Source organism: Hemicordylus capensis, chromosome 4, assembly GCF_027244095.1.
Source record: "Hemicordylus capensis ecotype Gifberg chromosome 4, rHemCap1.1.pri, whole genome shotgun sequence".
Taxonomy (NCBI): Eukaryota; Metazoa; Chordata; class Lepidosauria; order Squamata; family Cordylidae; genus Hemicordylus; species Hemicordylus capensis.
Genome location: NC_069660.1, coordinates 214,068,918 through 214,093,730, shown reverse-complemented (window position 1 = coordinate 214,093,730; position 24,813 = coordinate 214,068,918). Strand labels below are relative to the sequence as shown.

The window sequence follows — 24,813 nt, the reverse complement described above, 5'->3', positions numbered from 1 at the left end:
GTGGCTGTTGCTGGTGTCTACCTTTATGTTTCTTTTTAGATTGTGAGCCCTTTGGGGACAGGGGACCATCTTTCTTTCTTTCTTATTTATTTATTTATAAACCGCTTTGAGAACTTTGGTTGAAGAGCAGTATATAAATATTTGTTGTTGTACTAGGACCTATCCTCCAAGATGGACCAATGTCAGTATAAAACACTGCGTCCAACCCCATCCTGGCCAGGTAACCCAGAAAGACACCATGGTTTATGCTATCAAAATCCACTAAGAATCCAGCAGGACCACATACGGAAGTACTCCCTCAGTCCAGTTTTCAGTGGATATCATCTATGAGAGCAAACAAGGCTGCTTCATACTAAAAAACCAAGACAGAAACCAAACTAAAATTGATCTAGTTAATGAGATTCATCCAAAAAGATCTAGAGCCGAATCACCACCACTCATTTGATCACCTTACCCAAGGATGGAAGATTAGAGACTGCCTGGTAATTCTCCAGTATGGAAGGAGCAAGAGGGCTTCTGCAATGGTTAAACCAGTGCTTCTTTAAAGCTAGATGGAACTGAGCCTTTGCACAGGGAAGCACTGATTACCCTCCCAGTCCAAACCTTCTCTGACCACTTTTAGTAGTCATGCTGGGCAATGGACAAGCATACAGGTGGATTATCTCAAGAATACTGTCCACATTCTCAGGTTGCAAAAGTAGAAGAATCCATAGCAACTGGAAAAGCAGATGCCAGCATTACAACAACATGGATATCTGTGAAGTGTCTTGCAAACTGGTCACAATGGGCCAGTAAGTAGTCTTCATTCCCCCTCCAAGGACTCTGCTGTAACAGGTCCTTTACTACCGAGAAAAAAACTCCACTGGCTAACTTGGCACAGCTGTAAAGTTATTGAAGTACAATCTCTTTGCCACAGCTACTACCACTAACACAGAACCCTAAGAGGGGTTCTAATCCATGTTCAGTCAGACACATCACAAGTTTTCCTCTACTGCTCTTAGTTTCCTTAAGTACTTCATTGTCAATCACTTTCAAGAAAACCAGGAAGTAATCTTGGATCCAATGAGCACAGCAGGGCAGACAAGACAACTGAGCCAATAACTTGGATCCATTCCAGAGATTGATCAAGGAATGGACCGAGCCATGGAAATAGAATGCTGAGCCATCAGGAACCCTTCCAGACCCAGAAGCCTATGAGGCAACCATTCTAATAGGTCATAAGAACATAAGAACAGCCTTGCTGGATCAGACCTATCTAGTCCCGCACAGGGGCTCCAAAGGGGCCTTGAGAAGCTATACAACCAGGAGATGAAGACATGACTCCTCTCCTGCCACTGCTCCTCTGCAACTGGTATTCGGAAGCATCCTACCTCTGAACATGAAGGTAGCCTATAGCCAACAGGATTAGTAGCCACTGATAGGCTTGTCCCCTACCTCTGTGGCAGTTAGAAGCTACAGTAAGCCTAAACTCTTTCAGGCAGCTATCTGTCCATAACAATAGGGTAATTTCATACCCCTCTACTTCCAGATCATCACTAGAGGACTCCAGGTGAGCTTCAAGCTATACAAGTTACTATGCCATCAGACAGCATATGAAAGTGTTTTTAAGAATTGAGCTATGAGGAACAAGTTAGTTTGCCTTAACTAATAATCAAACTGAAGTTGACACAAGATAGAGAAAGTGGTAGAATCAAAGGAAGACATTCGTAAGCTGTTGGTGGGGGGAAAGCCAAGATATTTTTGAGACGTGAAAATAGCAGCACTTTATCTCTATGGCAGCATGTCATATTTGTGTATGTATTTGATTTTAACATACAAAACATTAGTCTTTCAGGAACAGAAAATCTATTCAGTGTGGTATAGTAGTTGGACTAGAACTGGTTCAAATCCAGCTTGGCCATGAACCCCACTGGGTTACTTTGGACTAATCACTCAACTCTCAGTCTAACCTACCTTACAGGTTTGTTGAGTGGATAAAATGGGAATTGGAAGAACTGTATATAAATATAGCTTAGGAATCGCATGCTCTATATAAGGGATTCTCAACTTTATTACCCAGATGTTATTGGACTTCAACGCACATAATCCCCAGCCCCAGTGATCTATGGTTGGCAATTGCGAGAGTTAAAGTCCAACAACATCTGGAGATCTAAGGTTGAGAACCCCTGCTCTATATTGTTCAGACTGCTATCTGCTCCATAAATTCCTCACAATCAAAGAAAATAAATAAATCATGCTCAAGATGCAGATACTCCACTGCCACTCATCTGGAATTACTTTTTTACCCCAAATGGTTTTCTACTTGGATAATACATGATCTCTAAAAAGTAGCTTGGCGTGTTGCTTCTGTGATAGTTCTGGAAGCAGAAGCAGTTGAGATTAGGATGATTTTTTCCCCTTAGAGCACCTTTCGTAAGAGAACATACAGAAAAGTGCTTTCAAGTTTCACAAATCAAACTGTTTCCAAAGAAAACTACAGGATTTGTTTAAATGGAGGGGGGAAAGGTTGAACAATAAAGCCTGGGGGAGGTGGGGAAGCAAGTAGGGAACTCCCCAAGTATCTACTTACTTGCATTTCATGAGGTTGACCTGGTGACATAGGAAATTAATGTCAATTTGGAACATTGGATTTACTTTTATGTGCTCAGAAACACAGCACTGTTAAGTTCCTCTCATACAGAGGTTGTTTGTAAAACTCTGTTAGGATTAAATACACTAAATTTAATCTCTAAATAGGGATTTGGACTTCCAAGATTTACACATTCCATTAACAAAACCAAAACCTAACCAACTGGGTTTAGATGATAGTTGCATAAATATTAGGAAAAACAAAACTGTTCCAAAACAAAGAATTGCTGGATCTCCCTTCTCCTCTATAAAAACAGCAATTTCCAGAAAGGTGAAGTTGCCACTCCAAATCTAAATTGTTTTCCAAGACAGTTCAAAAGCTGAAACAATTACATGAAGTTTATAGTAAAAGAGTAACATTGTCAAATTATAAACACAGAACAAGGTATGAAGGGTTATGACAGAGATCTAAATGGTATGCCTCCAAGGCTGTAATTATGTACAGAATCAGACCCTAACTTCTAAATATGTCAGAGTGGATGCAAAGGACAATAGAGCTCATGTACCTTTAATAGATGTATAAAAGAGGGAATTTTGGCAGTCACAGCTTCTCTCACCTCTCCCTGACAAGCTGCACTTGCCAAAAACTCCTCTTCCTCACAGTTTGGGGGGGGGGACGGGGACAGAATCTTGACCTCCTTTGAACCTGGCTCATGCCTGTGGCTGTGACTGTACACCCTACTCTGGTATACAGACTAATCAACCAATAACCTTTCATTACAATGCCAATAAATACCTTAAAGAAAACTGCTTTTTTACTCTTTGATGTTATTTTCAAAATTATTTTACATTATGTAAAGTGTTTTGTTTTTCTTTAACAACTTGGACCCATTTTCTCATAGCAACTACCTGGTTGAGGTCTGCAAATTTTCCAATACACTTTTGACTTAACCTAAAGCAGAAGACATTGCAATTCTGAGGATTCAGAGGAACGCTGGGATCCTTAAAATCCATGGGATCCTTTCATCCATGTTTAAAATAGTATACATTTTAATGTAAGTTTCCATCAGTGTTTTCACATATTATATACTATTTTCTTCACAAAATGTGAATGTAGTTCCTAACTAGAAATCAGCACTTTTTATTTATGGACTGCAATTAATAAAAATTAAAATTTATCTGTTTAACATAATAGTTATAATTTCTAGAAGACAAATATATCTCCTATACAATTCGTTGTACTTTTTGCAAGACATATTGAGCTGCATTTAACTGCTCTTTAGGAAGTGATGAGACTTGAAAGCATTCAATCATGCCATGTGCAGCTCATGAATTATTAAAATTGTGGTTATTTCTAGTTTTATTGAAAAACCGATTTAAAACAACATCAAGCAGTTTGCCCCCACCCCGCCACAGCATTCTGACAACAAGCCTCATCTATTGATTATCATTCACATTTTGCCTTTCAGTTACATATGTGCAGTTCTGTAACTAGATAAATAAGTGAACTACCAATCAAGTCAAACCTAAATTTGAAAATTTAGATGACACTGCACACTATCCCAATTTAAAACCTAGACTGAGGGCAAGTCAGAGTTCTGCAATTTGTGTAAAGCAATACTTGATGTTATCCTTCACAGACGATCCCAACTAAAAGTTACTGAGAGAGTACAAATGAGGAGAGTGGATCGTGATTCCGAAGCAAAACAAGTTTTTCCTTTTCCTCTTCCCACACTAACAGAAATTGAGGGGGGAGGCGGGAAACCCCACGATCACGCTGCCAATGCTCAAAGGAGGAAAGGAGAGAGGGAATCCCCTCCCCGTAACCTTCCCCGCCCCTCTGAAACATCAATCCCACTGGGATTCCCCTCAAAGAGCCTCCCCCGCGCACACACAGCCTCCCCCCCCCCCAATATTTTTTGTGCCCCTCATGGAAAGAGGGAGGGAAGGGCTTCCTCCTCCTCCTCCTCCTCCTCCTCCTCTCCGGTCATCCACCCAGAATGTGGCCTGGCTGTTTCAGAGGCCAACTACCGCGAAGGGGAAGGAGGGTCGAGGAAAACGTGAGCAGCCGCCGCCGCTAGTTCCGGAGCTTCCTTCCTTCCTCCGCCACCCATCGCCGTCCCTGGGCTCCCTCAGAGGCTTCTCACCTGCTTGTTCCTGGGGTAAGGCTTCGAGGAGGCCCCTGCCAGATGGTACCGTCGCGTTCGGATCTTCCCGCCGCCGCTTCCTCCGCCGCCGCCGCTTTCCCCCGAATCCATGTTGCGAGCTCTTCAGCCTCACTCTTACCCCGGGGGCGCGTGGCTTACGCAGAGGCCCGGCCGGCCCGGCCTGGCCTGACCCGCCCCCCCGCCCCCGCGCGCGAGAGAGCGCGCGCTCCCCCCTCACCCTTCTCCTCCTCTTGCCCCCAATCCCGCTCTGTGCTGTCACTGTCTCTATGGCAATGATGCCCCGCGCCGCGCGGCCTGCCTCGCGCCCTCACAGGATACCTCCCTCCTCTGTGGCGCGCGCACCTAGTCCGTCCCCGCCGCTCCACTTCCCCTCCCTTCTCCCCGTCACCGTCCAGCCCGCCCGAGATTCCCCCTCCCTCCTTCCCTCTCTCTCGCTCCCGACCAACCAGTGCACCCACCCGTACAGAACTGCGTCACTAAACTGCGTCCGCGACCCGTCATCGTGCATCATTTGAGTCATAGTGCTCTAGGTCCAAAAATACTCATGGGAAATGTAGTTCCAAGGAGGGAGCCTGCGCAAGAACACCCGTTTAAGGAGGCTGCCCCCTGACGCATAAAGCACTAGAGAATCTCGCGATGAATGGCAATGTAGGAGACCGAGTTTCATATTCTAGAACGGATTGTCTTCGTGGGTTTCTGTCCCTCCTCCTTTTCCTCTCTTTGTCCTATAGCATGTGTATAATCTATGCAACCAAGGGGTATTTATCAGCGGCGGGACAGGTAATCTCATTTGACTCCAGGTTTACAGCGGTTTTAGATTTAGCGCCTGTTATTCACTTTCTTTGCTAATTCACCAGATCAAAACGATTAATTTCAATGATTTCATATTAATCTGGCTCGAAGCTTTCTGAGCGGGAAAATCGCTGAGTTTAACCTCGCTCATTGATAGACACACACACACTAAACAACATAGGGCACGATCCAGGCCCCATTAAGCATACATCCCACAGAAGCCATACTTAACCCTCCTCTTAAGACTTAAACGTACTTGATTCTAAAGTATGTCTTTTTGCAGTATATATTAAACAAATTACAATGTTATGTTGCAAGTTGCTTAGGGCACCCTTTGGGATGGAACTAGTAAATATGTTAAATCTTATTCATTGTTAAATTTGTTTACCACCTTTCATTAAAAAAATCCCAAGGCGGTATCAACAATATTAGAACGCTAAAGTCGTTTAGCACTAACTGGGCAAAAAGAGGCATCTTTTTAGCATGGCAGTTCTCTCTAACGGGGGAGAGTAACTGGCCCTATCCACACCCAGCACAGTACCTCCAGTGACTGCTGCTGGTGTCTATCATGTTTCTTTTTAGATTATGAGCCCTTTGGGGACAAGGATCCATTTTATTTATTATTTCTTTATGTAAACTGCTTTGGAAATTTTTGTTGAAAAGCAGTACATAAATGTTGTTGTTCACTTCTATTAGACCTAATGCTCACAAGTGGCATCGGTTTTTGAAATTTGAATGTAGCAATATATTTTAGAAACACAAACAATAAAGAATGATATCCTAAACATTTTGCTTCACAGCTGAAAATAACTCCTGTTTAATGGTTAGAATGTTAGTCTAATGCTTCAAGCTGCTTATGTACCTTTGAGCTAAGCACAACTGTCATTCACACTCCTCTCCAGGCACAGGCTAATGCCAGTTATTAGATATGTGCAAATACTGTACAAATCCGTTCCTAAGCATGAGCATTTCATAGCATTCAGATATCATGCCTCATCAATGGAAGAACACATTCAATGTATGAAGCTGCCTTATACCAAATCAGACCATTGGTCCCTCTAACTCAGTACACTGATCAACAGTGGCTTTCTATGGTTTCAAGTCAGCAGCCTCTCCCGAGCTCCACTGAACCTGACCTTCTAATATACAATGTGCTCTGCCCCTGCACTATACTTCCTTCCCAGTGCCACTAAAAGCTGCCGATCACAAAACTTATTTTGAAGTCTTTTTTTTTTTTAAGAAAAAGTGTTTTTGATATATGCAGACGTAGGGAGAAGGGGGCTGGGGGAGATCTGTCACAATGGACCAGGCACCACACTACTTGACATTCTCTGAGGATAAAGTAAAGCAGCTCCTCACAGATCAGAAATCTTTTGTCCTTACATAGGAACGTAGGAAGCTGCCATATACTGAGTCAGACCATAGGTCTATCTAGCTCAGCATTGTCTACACAGACTGGCAGCAGCTTCTCCTAGGCTGCAGGCAGGAATCTCTCTCAGCCCTATCTTGGAGAAGCCAGGGAGGAAACTTGAAACCTTTGCTCTTCCCAGAGCAGCCCCATCCCTTAAGGGGAATATCTTATAGTGCTCACACTTCTAGTCTCCCATTCATATGCAACCAGGGCAGACCATGCTTAGCAAAGGGGACAAGTCATGCTTGCTACCACAAGACCAGCTCTCCTCCTCAGGTCCTTGCTGCTAGGACTAAAGTCACAACATAATGCAGCAGCAGACAATGTGTTATATAGACACGTGAAAAATACCACTAAAACTTGTCTTGGAAACAGTTGTTTAGAGTCTCCAGAAGAGATCAGGGCCACAGGAAGGAACCTCCCCAAAACAGTATGACCTGATCCACCCCTTCCCTGCCAAAGCTACTAGCACAGATTGTGTGCTTTTACCTTTCTTGGGCTAATACCAGCTTTGGGTAGTGGCACGGGGAGTAGCTACCCCCTCCCCACCTTAATCCAAATCACTCTCCACCTCCCAGCTGCTTTTCCAAGAAAATTACTTTGGGAATTCTAGTCACAGAATTCCAAGATAGTGTGCCCTTCTGTCAGTGTCCAATTACAACATATATGTACTGATTCATATGAACTACTGTCTTGGATAAAGCTAACTATTCAAATGACAGTATCCAGAAATATGGCAAACACCAAATCATTTACCGTAATCTTTGGTTTTTGGCAGGATGGTTCTTAACTCCTCGGAGGAAGAGCAGGATACAAGTGTAAAAATGAATGAATGAATAAAATAACTGCTCCCTGACGCATTTGTAGAACATAACTGTAGGACTTCCATTATACTACTACTGATTTTACTATTTCTCAAAAATTAATTTTCTCTGCTTTCTTAGACATTCTGAGTGCATTATTGTAACCAATTCTGAACTCTTAAAAGATGTAGTCCAAATGATTTTTCTATTATAGGAACATAGGGAGCTGCCATATACCGAGTCAGACCATTGGTCTATCTAGCTCAGTATTGTTTTCACAGACTGGCAGCAGCTTCTCCAAGGTTGCAGGCAGGAATCTCTCTCAGCCCTATCTTGGAGGGAATGAAACCTTCTGCTCTCTTCCCAGAGCGGCTCCATCCCCTGAGGGGAATATCTTACAGTGCTCACACTTCTAGTCTCTCATTCATATGCAACCAGGGCGTAACCTGCTAAGCTAAGGGGACAAATCGTGCTTGCTACCACAAGACCAGCTCTCCTCTCTTTTCTTCATTGGCAAATTCCATTCCACTGACAATTTATAAATTTACTTTTAGTCCTAAGTAACATTCTCAAAAATTACACAGAATTTTGTTCCAAAATTTAGCTAATCTAGCAGATTAAAAGACCAACTACACTTACATGAGCTATTTCACAGCTCTACATTACTCCATTTAAAAAATATTCCCCCCAGAATTTGTGATGTTACATGCTTTCACTATGTTAGTCCATGCCATTCTCAGTTGTGCAATTTCAGACAAGTTAAAATTACTTACACTTGAATTAATACGTTTTAAAATGGGATAGTCCTGGGGGAAATTGAGAATTAAGTCATATACCCAATTGCATACCATTCTCCAATAGCTAAAAATCCAGCTTTCATGTTTAGAGGTAATATACCCCAAATTAGGAGATGCAGGACCAACAGGAAATGGCTGTCTACATCGTGTCCTGCCTATGAACTCCCCAAAGGGATCTGCCCAACCCCCATTAGTCTTAGGAGTATAGGACCCAGCAAGTCATTTCTTTTGAGCTAATTACAGTTCTTCAGGCAAGCTATGTGATGGTGCTTACTAGACGTTAGACTAAAAGATGACCCAACTCTAGATTTTGTTAGAAGATTACATACTTTACAAGTAAAGCCAAAAGGAGAAATTCCAACCAACATATCTGCAGAAACAAAGTTTTATTATTTACATAGGTAAGTCTATTTTTATAGACCAACTCTTTACATTTCTAGAATATTTACATGATTTCAAGATACTGAGTGATGAACAAAAATTACAAAGGCCATCAAAGCATAGCAAAAAAAATCCATCACTGTGCTTTAAAAACTTAGGGTCTAAAGTATGTAGAAATGATGTCAATTTAGCACCTTGGTCATAATGGTCATGCTATGGTGTTAACATAAGACACTTTTAGAAAGCAGTTGGGATTTCAGAGGTGACTGTATCCAGAGGTTGCCAATGACAGCTCATAAGTGTGTCAAAGAGTTCTTCACTTCTCACCATAAATTCTCTGTTCATTCTGTGAACATCCACATGGAGCTGCGGATCTGACAACCAAAAAAAGAAAAGGAAAGATAGAAAGAAAGAAAACCAGTGAGCAAATATTTAGTGAAACAGCTAGTATGCAAAGGCAAACTTTTGAGGATTAGAGGAAAAAACCATTAACCTCTCAAGAGTACTCTGTTTTCAGTATTTTTTTCTTTTGAAATTTGATAGATTATATCTTTGCCTTTAAATTAAGATGGAAAATAACCTTTTGTGACAAGAAGATACAGCAGTCTTCCTAAGTGTAACCAGGACCTATTTTATTTACATCTTCATGGAAGCCTGCACAGTGTTTTTACAAGAACTATCTTCAGTAGACTCTTCGTGTACTGTGTAAGTTTTCTTCTTGATGCTGTCTACAAATAAGTTATTTTTAAACGCATACCATGGGGTGTTCACGTGCTCATCAAGAAACTTAAAAGACAATAGTTTCCACCTGCTAACACACACTGCTAACAATCCTGAAATGCATTTGTGCTCCAAAACAATTCACTGTGAAGTGCAAGGAATTCAGTTTTTAAGGAGCCAACAGGATGCAAGGCTCTAGCTACAAGGTTCACTGGCCATCACCAAGGTTGTGGCCATCATCGTAGTGAACTGTAAAGCTGGGAACAAACCTTGCAAATACAGGTAAATGGATGGAGCTGCAGAACTAAAGTTGTTAATATCTATATTCTTTAGAGGCCACTAATGTCCTCAATGAAACAAAATGAGCATAGGTTCTATCAAAGTTACCTTCTGTTATTAGGTCATCATTCATCATCATAGAAGTATCCTGAAAGAAAAAACAAAACATTTTTGAGAGAAATGACATATCTACCACATTTAAAGAAGAGGAAAGAGAAAGCATCTGTACTATAAATATATGTAAACCAGTTTCCAGCTTCTTTCTAGGGATGTACACAAAGCGTTTCACGCACATCTGGGCTGAATGAGTGCTTTAAAAGCAGGTCTTACCTGCCCCGCCACCGCTCCTCCTCCAGTGCCCCATTGCGGTGGTGACAGTATTAAATGCTGCTCCCAGCAGCCCATGGGCGGCATCTGCCCAGATGCCAATTCATGTGCTGATGCCACCTGTGGGCTGCTGGGAGCAGCCCTGCAACCACGTGACATGCCGTTTAATACCGACAGTGCCGCAGTGGGGGTGGCAGAGGAGCAGGTAAGATCTGCCTTCCTCCTTTTAAAGCGCCCGCTTGCCCCCGCTGAAATGATAGGTGCTAGGGCACCTCAAAGTATTTCGGTGCTTTGAATTAGAGGCGCTGAAACACTTTGTGCATGTCCCTACTTCGTTCCCTTTTAAGCAGGGAGACTAGTATATATAATTTGAAATTTAGAACTGAACTGAGTTGCATTTTAAGTAGCTCATTGCAAAGATAGCATTCCTGTATATGATCAAAAACCTTTTTTTTAAAAAATGAGAGAAAAGTAACTGTTTTCATAAGCCTGAGAAGGATTACTCATGTTAAATATTACGATTTCATAAATTCACAACAAACATTTAAAGAACTGAACAGAACTAATGAGAAGCATGACTTTCCATAGTTTTAGCCATAACTCTTTCCTCACTGAATTGAGGGGAAGTCCCACTGCACTGGACAGGATTTACCGCCAAACACTCCCACATACAATTAGGCTGCAGGGGCCTTGTGCAGCTACTTAAGAGACATAGTATCTGCCCTCTCACTGCCTTCATTTTAAATATTAATGCAGAGCTTTAAATTATTGCAACTTCATTCAAAACAAACATATGAAAAAGTAGTCAACTGTCACGGTTAAGGTATCTATCCCTTTTACCTAGTTCTTTGCAAGAAGCCATTTCTGACTATAAGTGTATTTATTGTGAATACCTGGAATACAGCTGGATTCATTGATTGCTGTCCCATATTTCCAGTCTGTTGCATCCTATCATAAGAGGCATAGCTGTAGTTGTAGTCGCTATAATCAGCATAGTCTCCATATTCAGGGAAATCTCCATATTCAGGGTAGTCACCAAAACGAGGACCAAAGCGCTCAGCATAGCGTTCAGGAAAACGTTCACCAGAGTGCTCAGGGTAACGGTCAGGAAAACGTTCACCAAAACGGTTGTTCCGATCAAAGCGGTCGAATCGTTCATAACGATCAAAGCGTTCATATCGTTCATTTCTGTCATAATTATACTGGCGATAGTAATTCTGATAGTCTTGGTAATAGTCATTATAGCTATAGGGCTGGTACCGCTGAAATTCCACTTTCAATCTAATAAACAGAGGGGAAAGCCACCTCAAGTTAGAATGTCTTAAAAAATGAGATAAAATCATTCCAGATATGGAAAGTTCAACATTTCAACCAAAGCAAATGAGAATCTAAGTTTTTCAGAAAAAGCTGTCCTCAGTCACTATTATTTTAGTGAGCAAAATTCAATTTCTTACTATTTTTTCTGAGCTAAATCTTAACCTTATGCTTCATCAACAGGAGTTTCACTCATGGGAAAATTACATGTATGGTACAAAAAGGATTTCTTCCATAAACAGAAGGTCCTTCCATTCACAGAACACGTTAGGTTAGAATCTAACTCAAGATGTTACTTTTACAACCAAAAGCTTATGTTTTACTGAAAACAGATTACCTCATCAGCAACTCAAAAGCAGGTCTTTCAATCAGTCAATCAATATCTTTATTACAGTCACTGACCAGTATAGAAAAGTACTACATACAGAAACGCAATAAGACTAATCTAAAATTGGTACACTAGCTTAACCCACACAGAGCATCTGCGCATTAGTACTTGGTTGCCCCCCCTCACCCTCTGCCAAAGCCCCGCTCACCTCAGAGATCTCTCTACCCTCACCTGAGGCACACTCCTGCCCCTCCTCCTCCTCCATCCCATTGCTTCCACCTGCCTCACCCCTCTTGGTCACTCCTCCATCCCTTGACTCCATCCCGCTCACCCCTCTTGGTTGCAGCTGCAGCGTTGCTGGCACCTACTGGCCAACCTGCAGCCTCCTATCCCCAGAGACTTCCCCACCCTCACCCAAGCCCCGCTCCTACTCCTCCCCACAGGAACAGCAGCGGTTGACCGGACCCTTCCTCGCTGCTGCCGCCATGGCTACCTGTTCCCGAGGCTGCTGACAGGCCTTGGCCCGTCCCTTGCCTGCCTGCCTGCCTCTGCCAATGGCCTCATTGGCTCCAAACAGCAGCAGTGGTTGACTGGGCCCTTCCTTGCTGCCAATAGGTGCCTCTGTGGTCACTCGTTCCCCTCAGGCCACTGACAGGCTCAGGCTGGTCCCTCACCCTTCTTCCTCTCTCTCTCTCTCCTCCACTCACTCTTCCCCTCTGTCTTTCCCCCCCTCCCTTCTCTCTCTCCCCCTTCCTGAATTAACAGATCTTGTTTCCTCTTCTAATTCACAGAACAGCAACCTCCTTTTCCTGAAGGGACTCTTTCCTCCCTCACGACCACTGTCTTTGCAGACTCTCTCTCTCTCTCTCTCTCTCTCTCTCTCAAGAGAGAGAGAGAGATATGCAGATAGTGGGGAGGTGCCAGTAATGGTTAAGGTCAGTTGGAATGCAACTGTTACTGGTCAGAAGATGTTCTTGATTGTAGAGGAGAGGAATCTCATTCATATATGAATGAGACTCCTCTCCTCTACAATCAAGAACATCTTCTGACCAGTAACAGTTGCATTCCAAATGACCTTAACCATTACTGGCACCTCCCCACTATCTGCATATGGAATCCCCACTTGCCAGTCACCATGGTGCCACAGGCTCTTTCCCCACTGCCCAATCAGTTTGCAATTTCTACTTCAACCATTCCCTAAACCAAAATGTACGCTAATTAGTTAATACTTTCCATTTAAAATAACTGTTAGTACGTTTAAAAATAAAGAAACACTTTGTACTACCTGAAAGGGTACATATAAACTATATATACACAAAAGCAGACACACTAAGCAGAACCATTTACTTAAGCCAGGTGTGCAGATTTTCCAGAAGCAAGAGCTAGAAGTCACTGAGATGCAGTATTTTCTATTAAATGGAAAATAAAAATTTTGCTGCATTTGTCTGCCAAAAAGCTTTGAAAGAACCAGGAGCTTTTAAAAAAGAATACAGGAAATCTGGCCCAGTCAAGTGATTGTAGCAAAAATTGTGTTGGATTATTAGAAAGAATAAGCACAATGACTGTGCAAATTTTTTAAAAATAAAATAAAATCCAGAAACAACTGTCATTTTCAAAGACATTTCTTAATCATTATGGGTTATTTCTCATTACCTTTTAGAAATTCCTAAAGTCAATCGAATTCTTTTTCCACCTAGACCAGGTGCATTCTGACAATCTTGTAAAGCTCTCATCATATCACCTTCTTCAGAAAATCTGACAAAGCCATAACCCCTAGACAATTTTAAAATACATGTTTTATAACACCAGCAAAAAAAAACAGGAACACATTATACAGGTTGAATGCAATTTATATTGTAGCTCAAATTTGCCATTCGTTTTCCTTGGTGTTTCAGACACTCTTGTGGAGGAGTTTCCTTCCAGGAAAAGCTCCTTTACGATATTCTTTTGGAAAACAGTACTCAAATTTTAGCATCAAATCCCACACTAGCAAAAACAATAGAATTATTTAGCCTCTAAGCAATCATATCATCACACTGTATCTAATTTCTTATTATAGTTTATTACCTGTTTTCCTTTCCTCATTAAATTAATTGGTTCACTGAAAATATACAGTGGGCCAGTACAGGCTTCAACAAATGTTATTTTGCTCTAAGAACTAGTTCAAAAAAAATTCAGGAGCCAGGCAGCCCTTTGGTGGTGATGATGTCTCACCACGTGCCCCCCAGCAACACCCTCTACTCCATGGAAGGAGATGGATTCTGCCTTTGTTCCTCCTTCTGGTCACATCTGTCTAGCTCAGGCAAATAACAGATGGATGCAACCAGAAGGGAGCAAGTAAAGCTCTGGGTTGCTCGTTCCTCCTCCTGTTCACATCAGTCTGGCTCAGGTAGACAATGGTGTGAACAGGAGGAAGAGTGGGGGAAGAGGGACCAACCTGCCCCCATTTCCTGGCCACATCCATCCATCCCCTGGCTTAGGAGCCCCTCTTAAGTTTCCAGATGCCACGGGGTGATAATTAGATATATTATCAGGATTCTTAAACGCTAAAGCAGGGATCTCTGAAAAGTATAAACAGTTGCCAAGAACCACCTTAGAAGTACTTTTCCTTCCAAAACTCAAGCTGTATCTCTTTATTAGACCAAGAGATTTATTTTGGATCTTACCTACCTGCTTGCTTCTCTCCCCTTTTTAACACTGAATTTCTCACTCACTTTTATCAAATAATGCTACAGCCAATAAAACAATTTCCTACTTTCTACTACAAGTATGAATATTTATATACTGCTTCTCAACAAAGGTTCCCAAAGCGCTTTACATAGATAGAAAAATAAATAAAGATGGAGCTCTGTCCCCAAAGAGCTCATAATCTAAAAAGAAACACAAGACAAACCTCAGCAACAGTCACTGAAGGGATGCTGTGCTGGGTTAGATAGGGCCAGTTGCTCTCCCCCTGCTCAATAAAGAAACCACTTTTTAAAAGGTGCCTCTTTGCTCAGTTAGCAGGAGAGATGGTTTTACTTCTGCTGAAGAAAGGGGCTACATATGTGTCAGGGGCCAACCTGGCTCTGTTGCTTCCTCTGTCATACAGCTGTCAGGACCACAGCTAAGGAAAGACTGAATGCTGCCATTCTAATGATCCATATTTTAATCTGAAAATGCAGTTGGAGAGGCTTCAAGAAACAAATTATTGGAAACATTGTTTCTAATCACCAATATTTTAATCTGCAACAATTACCTGGAATATCCCAGCAGATCTGTGGCCACTTTACAGTCTACACATGATGGGTACCTCTTGAAAAAGTAGTCATAGAGCAAGAAATCATCCACCTCAGGAGTGATCTCTCCTACAAATATTGCAAATTCTGGCCTAACAAATTCTTGCCGAACAAATTCTGGCCTAACAAATTCTTGCCGAACAAATTCTGGCCTAGAAGAAATCAAAAGAAAATATATTAGTCGTCTTACAGTAGAAACCTCAGGGCCCTGTATCCACTAGGTTACTTTCCACAGGGACCGCCACTCAAATACCTACCTAGGATTGATCCAGCCAATACTTGTTTGTCCTTGTCCATGGTGTCTCTGGCACCATGCACAGAAGAAAGCAATGTCTTTGGTAATGTTTAAGCAACAATCCTCAAACCACTTTTTCTGAAAATCTACTTCAGACCAAATTGTATGAGGGCTGCTGCCTCAGAACAAACTAACCGAGCCATACATTTTCACTAGGAAATCAGTTCAGCCCTATGGAAGTCAACTTCACAAAGCTAACCTACGCACTAGTTTAAGTGGTTTGTGGATCAAGTGATTTGCCTTATATTAATTCTCTGTGATTCAAGACAGCAGTCCTCAAAGCACTTAGTCCACAGCTGTTCCACTAGTGTCCATGAAAGCAAATGCTCAAGATTTTATTTACTACCACTGCTATCACACTGTCATCTATACACCCCATCAAATTCACAAAGATATGTGTGTGGTTAATAGTCTTATTGCCTAGTCAAACTCAACAGAGCTACACATAACTTGATATGAGCTAAAGTTAAAGTTCAGATTAGTTATTCCATCCAGCTATTTTTAATTGCTTTCTCCTGCAATGTGTGACCTGAATCATTTGGAGCAAGCATATTTGATGAAATATAATTTGTGCGTTCCTGCTCCTTGCCTGCAGAAAACTTATTTGGGTTATGTGCATCAAGAGCTGATATGCAGGAGATCCTGTGCTGACAGAAAAAGGTCGGATTTCTATTACTGCTTCTTTCAGCACTATAAATCCAAATCTCTCTTTATTCTCAATTTAGAATTTTTAAAAAAGAAAAACGCAAGACAGGGAGATAGAATATAATGCAAGTATCAACATACATTATGCATGTATAAATCATATTTACCAAACTCCCCAAAATATTGTAATGCTAAGCATTACAATTGTAATGAGCAAAGAATTGGAGCATAGATATTATGCAACTCTTTCCCACAACCCTCGCCAAAAATAATATATAAAATATACTAATGCAAGTCTTGTACATAAGCTGCTTATCTATTCCATCAGTTAAAAGCTAAATGAAGTTTCAGTAACTTTAGGAATAATGTCCTAAGAGATAGACATAAATCAAAATATTTAACTAATTTTAGATAGAAGTTCACAGCTAAACGTTTGGATCTAATCAGAAATCAGATTCCCTTTTATATTGTGGCTTACTAAAAAATGAACAATGCATACAAGTATTCTGCAGTGATTCTGGTTTCTAATTCAGAGCCAACTGTATAGGTTACCATTAATACGTTCAGGTTAACTGTATATGTTATCATTAATACTTTCAGGTTGAGAGGTTTCTTGGCTTTCTAACCATCGACTTTTGAGGTTCTGATTTTTCAGCATGTATCCTCCGAGGTGAAATACTGAACATGGCAAAATCTTAAGCATCAAAGGTTAAAAACAGCACAAAGCATGTCTAAACTGACACCAAGAAGGTGGCATAATCAGAAAACCTTCTGGGAAGCAGTGATCAACTCAAGAGGAAAGAATGCTCTTGTATATTCTGGACGTCTACCATCAGATGCATCCTCCTTCACGCAGTACATAGTATTCTTCTGGCAGTCCAGGAGTCATTGCCTATTGAAGCCTTTTGCCTTATATCTTTTCAAATCACTTTAAGTAACGTTCATATCCACTGTGACTTTGGAAGCTACTAAATATAATTAACAGCTCTTAAATTGGCTTATTTCTTAATCAATTTAACTATGTGATGAGCAGTTTTTCTATTCCCAAAACATTACAAAAGATTTTGCAGGAGAACCTAATGTGTTGGTTTTGCTTAAATTCTCGCTACTTGATTTAGATACTATATGGACAAGAGCCAGCTTTTTTCTTGTCAGTTTCAAGGTTTCTTCACCTGCTTGGAATACTAGTAAAATCTGGTCTTCCTGCTCTTGCTTTACTCTTTTTCTTCCGTTTTTTGTGGGGGGATCTCCACCACAGAGGCAGGCTTTCTTTTTTGGCCTTTCCCACTGTATCCTGCTAGAATGAAAAACAGTTATACAGTATTTTATCTCAATTAATTGCCTCCCTCCCTCTCCCGATCACCACCTTGGTGATTTCCCCATATTCACCTTTCCCTTGACAGAAGCCTGGGGTCCCATCTCTCCCTCCGCCTCCCATGAGGGAAAGCAGCCTCTGGGGAAAATGCCTGGCAAAAATAACAGAGCCAAAGGATTGTATGAAAAGCCATATTCCCCTGACTTGGTCAAGCTGGCTATAGGAGTGACTGCTTTTCACGCCAACATTTTGACTCCCTCGGTTTCCTTAATTTAAAAAAAAGTTAACCATTAGAGGCTGACCAAGCACGTAGCTTAAGAATTGCTTTTACAACAGGACCGTGCTTAAGTGTTCAAGACTTGACACACCACAGCAGACAGAGGTCCAATTAATAAGATGCAGAGCCAGGTCACAATTTTTTCTTTTTTAAAAAAAATGTAAAAGGGACCTTTGTTTCTCTCTAAGATACTGTTTCACACAGCCAGGTACTGGCCACTTTCTCAGGGCAACGTCTGGGGCAAACTGACTATAGAGCAAAGCCAAGGGAACCCATGTCCAGTGATCACATCAAAATGCAAGCAACAAAAAATGCTGCATTCAAAAAAGAAAAGAAAAGCCACAGAGGCAGTTGTATGGGAAGGAAAAGGGGTAGTAGCCAAGGTAACACAAGCCATATCCCTCACCTTAGGGATACCAATTCAACATCTTCATTAAGTTTTACTTACATGGATGGTATCATTTCACTTCTAGCGCACCAATGTAGGCATCCTAAATAGTGTGTTATAGGAAAGTCCCACCACAAGAACTCACTGTGAAACAGTGCAGAAAGCAAAGCTTCATGTTCTGTCCCCCCACCTCTCCCAGGCTGCTTCAGTTGACAGGATTAAGGATTTCACAGCAGGAGAGAACCACCTGTCAGATGTTTATCTGAGGAAAGCACAGGGCTAAAACCCACCACCTCCCCTCTCCCAGAAAAGAAAAATTTTAAGCTTGAGATTTGCCAACAGCTCTGGGCATGGTGGCAACTTTCCCGTAGGAGCTATAAATATTGCCTCATAGTCACCAAATGATCTTACCTGGCTAGCCATTGTTAAAAACAATCTTCACACAAAGAGGAAAGATGCTGCAGTTGCTCTCTTTCGGTGCTCTGGGTTTTAGAGAAAAATATAAGACACGTAAGTAAAAGTTGATGAAAAAAATAGATAGCCAGGCACATTACTAAACTACAGAGCAGTTGGGCATTTTAAAGATGTTCAAGAGCTCAGAAACACCCATGCTTTGAGAAATGTTTGAGAGCTCAGAAGAGTCCCCCCTCAATATGTGATGGAAGCATCAACCATTAGCAGCTTATATTATACAGGTTGAGTAACCCTTATCCAGACTGCTTGGGACCATAAGTATTCCGGATTTTGGACTATTTGCATAATGAGATACCTTGGGCATGGAATCCAGAGCGCCAAAACAGACGCCAACAAAGCAGGGTGGAGGACGGGGGCTTCCCCTTTTCCCTCTAGCGCCAAAGCAAGAACATCAAACACATAAAAAAGCTTCACAATGAAAACAGAGCCGCAACTAGAGAGAATTACAGACAAAACCCGTCACTAACAGCCTTCTAAAAGAAGTAAGTTTTGACCACACGTTTAAAAGCAGCAAAATTGGGAATCTGCAAGCAAGTGAGCCAAGGCATTTTGTTTTTTATTTTTGTTACGGCGTGGTGTCCAGATTTTGGAGTATTCCGGATTTCAGATGTCCGGATAAAGGATACTCAACATGTATAATGTCCCCAAATGATGCACATCTTCATGTTACCAAGATTTAAAAGCCTGCCTCCTCCAATGTCTGTGCTGTTTGTGAAAGTTTTCCACAGAAAAATTTCTATTTCTAAAATGCAGTTTCTAAAATTGATATAATGAATATATACAACACCAGTCAAAGTGGGCAGCTTCAAAGTTCTTTGAGAGTACTTAAATTAGTATCACAGTTTTCTCAATGTCCTCTTTTTATACAGGTCTAAAAAAAGGTAGGCAGGCAATGTATCGAGTTGCCACAAACATTTACAAGTGACCCAATTAAAAATAAATGTCCAAGTAAGCACTGAATTTGTCTATATAACATTTAAGCCACATTAAAGTTATAATTCTATATGCACTCATGAGGGAATAAACTCCATTAAACATAGTGGATCTTATCCAGGAGTAAATGACTGACATCCAGATGAATGTTACATGCCAAATAATGTTTCATGCAAGCAATGGGAAGGGAAGATTTTTGCTGACCCCACCCCCACAGTCCTCCATGACTCCTGAAACTACGTCCTTGAGGATTGTAGGATTGATTCACAGGGGCTTTTTTCTTAGGAAATAAAGACAGCTACAAAGGCAAAGATGGGGAGAATCAGCAAAAATCACCCCTCCCTCACTGCCAGTATGTAAAAGATATGGTCTGAGTTCACTTATTCCATTAGGGAAAGAAAATTCAGAAATTTCTATTCCAACTATGGTTGGAATAGACATGTCTACTGAAACGACTGGGACACAAGTGAACCCCGTTATCCACAGGGATTCCGTTCCGTGGGGGAATTGCAGACAGTGCAATGCAGGGGTGGGTGGGGAGTGTAGGTTTCTGGAAGTTGCGGCAAACAATGTGGGGTGGGGAGTGTAGGTTCCTGGAAGTTGCGGCAAACAATGGGGGGCCGGGGGTGTCGTGAAAAGCGTGCCCTACCATGCTCCAGGAAGTTCTCCAGCCTTCCAGGAATGCTCCCCTCCAGTCCCAAATTGTTCATTTGTCCGCAAAATAATAATAATAATAATGTGATTTTTATTTAAATGAGCCACAAAATGGCTCCTGCTCCTAAAATGGTGGCTGAAAATGACCTCAGGGGTCATTTCCGGCTACCCTGACAATGCAGATATGTTCTGTGTATGCTGAATTGGGTGGCTATTTTGGGACTACAGATACTTGGAACCATGAATAGCACAGTCCACCAGTATGTATACAATATGTACATTAAAATAAATGCACTCCCCTGCCTTTGCACACAACATACACAAGTGCTCATTATTCACAGGGGTTCTGTTCCCGCCAATCACCATGAATATGGACACTGTGAATAAAAGAAATTTACCCCTCTGGGGACCCAGGGGTTAGGTTCCTAACTCTGAAAAAACTTAAAAAGCAGGGTGGGGGGTAGGAAAGCATAGTGCCTTGTTTTCCAGGTATGCCCTCCCCCCCCAGTCCGTGTGTGTGTGTGTGTGTGTGTGTGTGTGTGTGTGTGTGTGTTTTGTTTTTTTTAAGAGCCACAAAATGGCTCTGTGCTTCAAAATGGCAGACGGAAATGACACCAGAAGTCATTTTTGGCCACTCAAGAACTGTAGATAGGCGAAAATTGCATATATTTCATGCCACAGATAACTGGATCTCTAAGACCCATCCGCAGATACATGAACCCGCGATCTGCAGAACTGTGGATAACAAGGTTCTCTTGTGCAGGTGCTAAAGCAGATGCCAGTTCTTTCCCAGCATTTACAGAGTTTTACAATTAACAATTTTCCAGAAAACCCACATCACTGGCTGCATTACAACTTTGCTGATTGCAACTCTTCCTGGCGCTGTGGCAATAGCTTGTACAAGAAATTAGGACCGTAGAAACATAGGAAGCTCCCATATACTGAGTAAGACCACTGGCCTATCTAGCTCAATATAGTCTTCACAGACTGGCAGTGGCTTCTCCAAGGTTGCAGGCAGGAATCTCTCTCAGCCCTATCTTGGAGATGCCAGGGAGTGAACTTGGAACCTTCTAACTTTGCTATGCCATTGCTCATCTGACAAGTCATTCTGCTAAATTCATGTCTTTGTTTTGCCGAACTGCCAAAACCCACCACCCAATCTCATGAAATCATGCTGTTAATAAGAAGCTGTTATACACATATTATCAAATAAAATGGTATACAGGACTAATTCTTACCCGCACTTTCCTAACAAAGACTTTCTTTAAAGTCTGCTACAATACCTGCTAGAATTTTAGATGAAGCAGAACTGATGCACAAGCACCTCAAAATCAGCTGTTATTGTACTACCTACAAGGGCGCAGCGGGGAAATGACATGACTAGCAAGCCAGAGGTTGTCAGTTTGAATCTCCACTGGTATGTTTCCCAGACTATGGGAAACACCTATATCGGGCAGCAGCGATATAGGAAGATGCTGAAAGGCATCATCTCATACTGTGAGGGAGGAGGCAATGGTAAACCCCTCCTGTATTCTACCAAAGACAACCACAGGGCTCTTGGGTCGCCAGGAGTCGACACCGACTCAACGGCACACTTTACTTTTACAATCAAACAAGTTGCTGCCACCATGTCACGAATAGATGGGTAAGCTTATGTTCCCAGTACATGACAGGAACTTGTAATATTACAGGAATCAATGTGGATTCTAGTTGACCCCACAAATCAAACTCAAGCCACTCTGCATGCTATAATAATTGCTACTCTCTTTTAGATTCAAGTGCTGGTTTACTGTAAATCATGATATTCTACTTCATTTTAGCAACAATTTTACAATATCTTAGATTAAAATATAGCTCAGAGAGGGAATCCAAGAACCACAAAGCAGAATTTATTCAGGTTTTCTACATCATGGACTGGATAGTGCCTAACACTGCAATAAAAAGATTACTGTATAAGTCATCCAAAATTAGTTGCTTTCCCATTAAAGTTTGACTATGTTGTACAATTCCACACTTCCAAATAACCAGGGACAGTTATACAAATGTTTGTGTTTCTACAATATTCTGTGTATTCTTACAAGAAAAACTGCTTTAATTTGGCAAATTCACCAATCAATATGTAGTCTAGACATTAAAGTAACTTTACTTGTGGATGAACTAAAGCTATTTTTAAAAAATTAAAACTACAGCGGCAATTTTGTTCCTCAGGTACATGGTGCATTAAACTTGTACAGACCACAAGGCATTTATTTTAATATATTGCTAAAGTATACATTAATTATCTTAATATACTGTTCCATTTATACTGCCAGACAATCTGAAGAGAAAAACATATACATACATAGATACAAACTTGTTCTGCAACTAGATCTTCAGGTTAAATACAGTAATTTCACCTTTTGCTGTTTATTCAACTTACCAGTCAACATATATTATTGAAACTGCCAAACAAAAAGAACTGTTTGGAGAAGAAGATGAATTCCAGAATAAGATGTGATCCAATATATTCTTGGCTCCAATTATTACAACTATTTAAGAAGTATTTGGGGTACTTTTGTCCTTCAAGATTGACCAAAGACCTAGGTTTTCACTACAAGGCAAAAGAAATGAAATACAGTAATTAGAGGCTTATATTAATAGCAGTACAACACATCAATGCAAAATGAGAGAGAGGAAGGCTTTGCTGTTTTGGTCCCTGCTATTACAGATTTTTGTGCTCTTCAATTTTACTTCTATCAGAAGCCCAGTGAAACGAGCCTTTCCTTTTACATACTGTACTCACATTCCTTGTAAAGGAAGATTAATGAATGAGTCAATCATAGCAGTAACCATATTGCCTCCAAACTCTTTATAGCAAACATGGGCAAAAGGTAGATTATGGTACTGTCCATCAAGGGATTACTGGTTGATTTATGGTGAATCATATAGCAACCCACTGGTTGCTAGAATTCTTACAAAGAACATTGAATGAACTGGACTCTGATCTAATGTACTAAAGCACATCTAACATCCACTCAGGATCACTGATATTATGCCTTAAGAGTTATGAGATTCTAAGTTAGGGGTATGCAGAATGGGTTCAAACCGAAATCGTCCAGGACCAAAAAGAAAAAAAAAAGGTGGCTGGTCTGATACGGACTGGTTCAACCCGGTTTTAGGGCTTTGCTTGTAAGGACTGCCCAAACTGCGGGGGGGGGGGGGGGAGGCGTACCAGTGAGACTTAGAGGAGCATCAGGCTGCCACAGAAGCCAGAAAGCTGTCCTCTTGCCACCACACCCAGCTGCCCTTACAACACTTTTAAAGGATTTCCCACCCCATTGCTTGTAAAGGGGAATCATCACCAGACCCCCTTTACAAGTATAGTCTTCAAGCTGGGTCGACCCAGTTCAACCGAACTACCAGCTGGTTCAATCCAGTTCAACCGAACAGCCAGTTTGCAGACCAGTGGTTCAGTTTGAATTCAAACCAAACCACCTGAACCAGTTCCATGCACACCCTTATTCTGATCATGTGCTTTTGCTTTGTAAATATAGAATTTATTGGTGGACTATTAATTCCTCTCTAGTTTTGTTTTTTTTTTAAACATACTATGAAAGACTAAAACTACCACTCCCCTATCTTATAGTAAGGGTGACAATTCTGATTTTAGAGTCCTATAACATTGTTGGTATGTATGTCACAATAATAAATAGGATAACACTAATAAAATGGAATCATATGCACACAAGTTTCTAAACTTCTTAAAAGTTTAAAAATTAGAAGTTCAAAATTCAGCAGTCCTACAGTTTCTATATAAACGCGCGTGGGGAGGGGGAGTGCCTGACCAGTCCCCCACAAGTTATTCTGAGAAAAAGAAGCCTTTTTCTAAAAGTTATCTTCCTGAGCCTTTCATTTTAGTTTTCAGATTAAGATTTTGCTTCATCTGAAACTGCATGTGGCAAAAACATTCAACTTCGCACGACATGTCCAGTATCCCTAAATCCATCTCTTTCTTGCGGCAAACCATTTGTTGCCACTTTTACCTTGTTAAATCAATTTCTGTATTTTTTTATCCCAGCTTGGGGCTCTACGCTCCAATCCTAAACTTTTCCATAATTAAGAGTGTATTCTATGGCGAACCATTAAGAAACAACTACTTCCCGGGGGCAAAGGGAAGGAGAGACGGTTTGGGGTTGTATTATTTTTTAAATGCTGGGCCTTTACAATGCAATCCTATGTATGTTTTAAAAAAGGAAGGCTTGCAGTATGTAACCAGATTTACTGCAAAGTAAGCCTGCACGATTGCAGCCTTCACGTGCCAAATCTTATGAAGAGAGCGGCAGCACGCGCTGAGGCCTCTTCGGAAGGGGGAGGGGCCGGGATACTCCATGGGGGGGGGCGGCGGTTGGGAAAACGAGCAAAAGGAGGAATAACCGGGAGAAGTTGCTTCGTGGGGCAATGAGGGACCCCGCTCCCCACCTACTAGCTCGCTCCACGCCCAATCCCGCAAATACTAACGTCTCCGGCCTTCCTGAGCGCCGCCATAAGGAGCCGTTCAGAGATCGCAGCACTCCCTCCTTCCACCGCCCTCCTCCTCCTTCCTGCTCCTCCGAGGGACTTCCGCTCGAGGCTGTCTCTTCGGCTGCCTGATCATGGCACCACAGATACAGCCGACCCCTTTCCGTTC

The 24,813-nt window shown here is 41.5% G+C and overlaps 3 protein-coding genes across 10 annotated transcripts in view; 1 reads left to right on the top strand and 2 right to left on the bottom strand.

Moving 5' to 3' along the window:
* Positions 1-4,927, bottom strand: part of NUP153 (nucleoporin 153) — a 72,537-nt gene extending 67,610 nt beyond the window's left edge. For 2 of the 3 annotated variants that reach the window (XM_053246435.1, XM_053246436.1), the window contains exon 1: positions 4,716-4,926. In XM_053246435.1, the coding sequence (XP_053102410.1) occupies positions 4,716-4,826 (111 nt within the window). In that variant the 5' untranslated portion in view covers positions 4,827-4,926. Of the gene's footprint in view, positions 1-4,715 lie in introns of all 3 variants that reach the window. The other variant, XM_053246437.1, reaches the window with a different exon arrangement.
* The window catches only part of PAK1IP1 (PAK1 interacting protein 1), a 60,059-nt gene that overhangs the window by 17,004 nt on the left and 18,242 nt on the right, over positions 1-24,813 (top strand). The gene's annotated exons all lie outside the window — the stretch shown is intronic.
* Positions 8,909-24,793, bottom strand: LOC128323398 (tRNA selenocysteine 1-associated protein 1-like). Of its 6 annotated transcripts, none has more exons than XM_053246448.1 (9): positions 24,645-24,793; positions 22,567-22,737; positions 18,498-18,568; positions 17,496-17,572; positions 15,127-15,318; positions 13,542-13,661; positions 11,140-11,527; positions 10,028-10,067; positions 8,909-9,294 (listed from the first exon to the last, which is right to left on the bottom strand). In XM_053246448.1, exons 3-9 carry the CDS (start codon positions 18,507-18,509, stop codon positions 9,158-9,160), a joined length of 966 nt encoding a protein of 321 aa, XP_053102423.1. In that variant the 5' UTR covers positions 18,510-18,568; positions 22,567-22,737; positions 24,645-24,793; the 3' UTR covers positions 8,909-9,157. The 6 variants fall into 6 exon arrangements, with proteins under 6 accessions (XP_053102423.1, XP_053102420.1, XP_053102421.1 ...); XM_053246445.1 differs by lacking the exon at positions 17,496-17,572 and adding an exon at positions 17,279-17,403; XM_053246446.1 differs by lacking the exon at positions 17,496-17,572 and adding an exon at positions 17,279-17,400.

Excerpts from the sequence above, each read along its gene's own strand:
- LOC128323398 (XM_053246443.1), bottom strand. The coding sequence starts at position 17,525 with ATGGGACCCCAGGCTTCTGTCAAGGGAAAG. Across the intron at positions 13,662-15,126 it reads GATCTGCTGGGATATTCCAG|GGGTTATGGCTTTGTCAGAT; the intron begins GTAATTGTTGCA and ends AAAATTGTCTAG. Across the intron at positions 9,295-10,027 it reads TGATGACCTAATAACAGAAG|ATCCGCAGCTCCATGTGGAT; the intron begins GTAACTTTGATA and ends TTTGGTTGTCAG.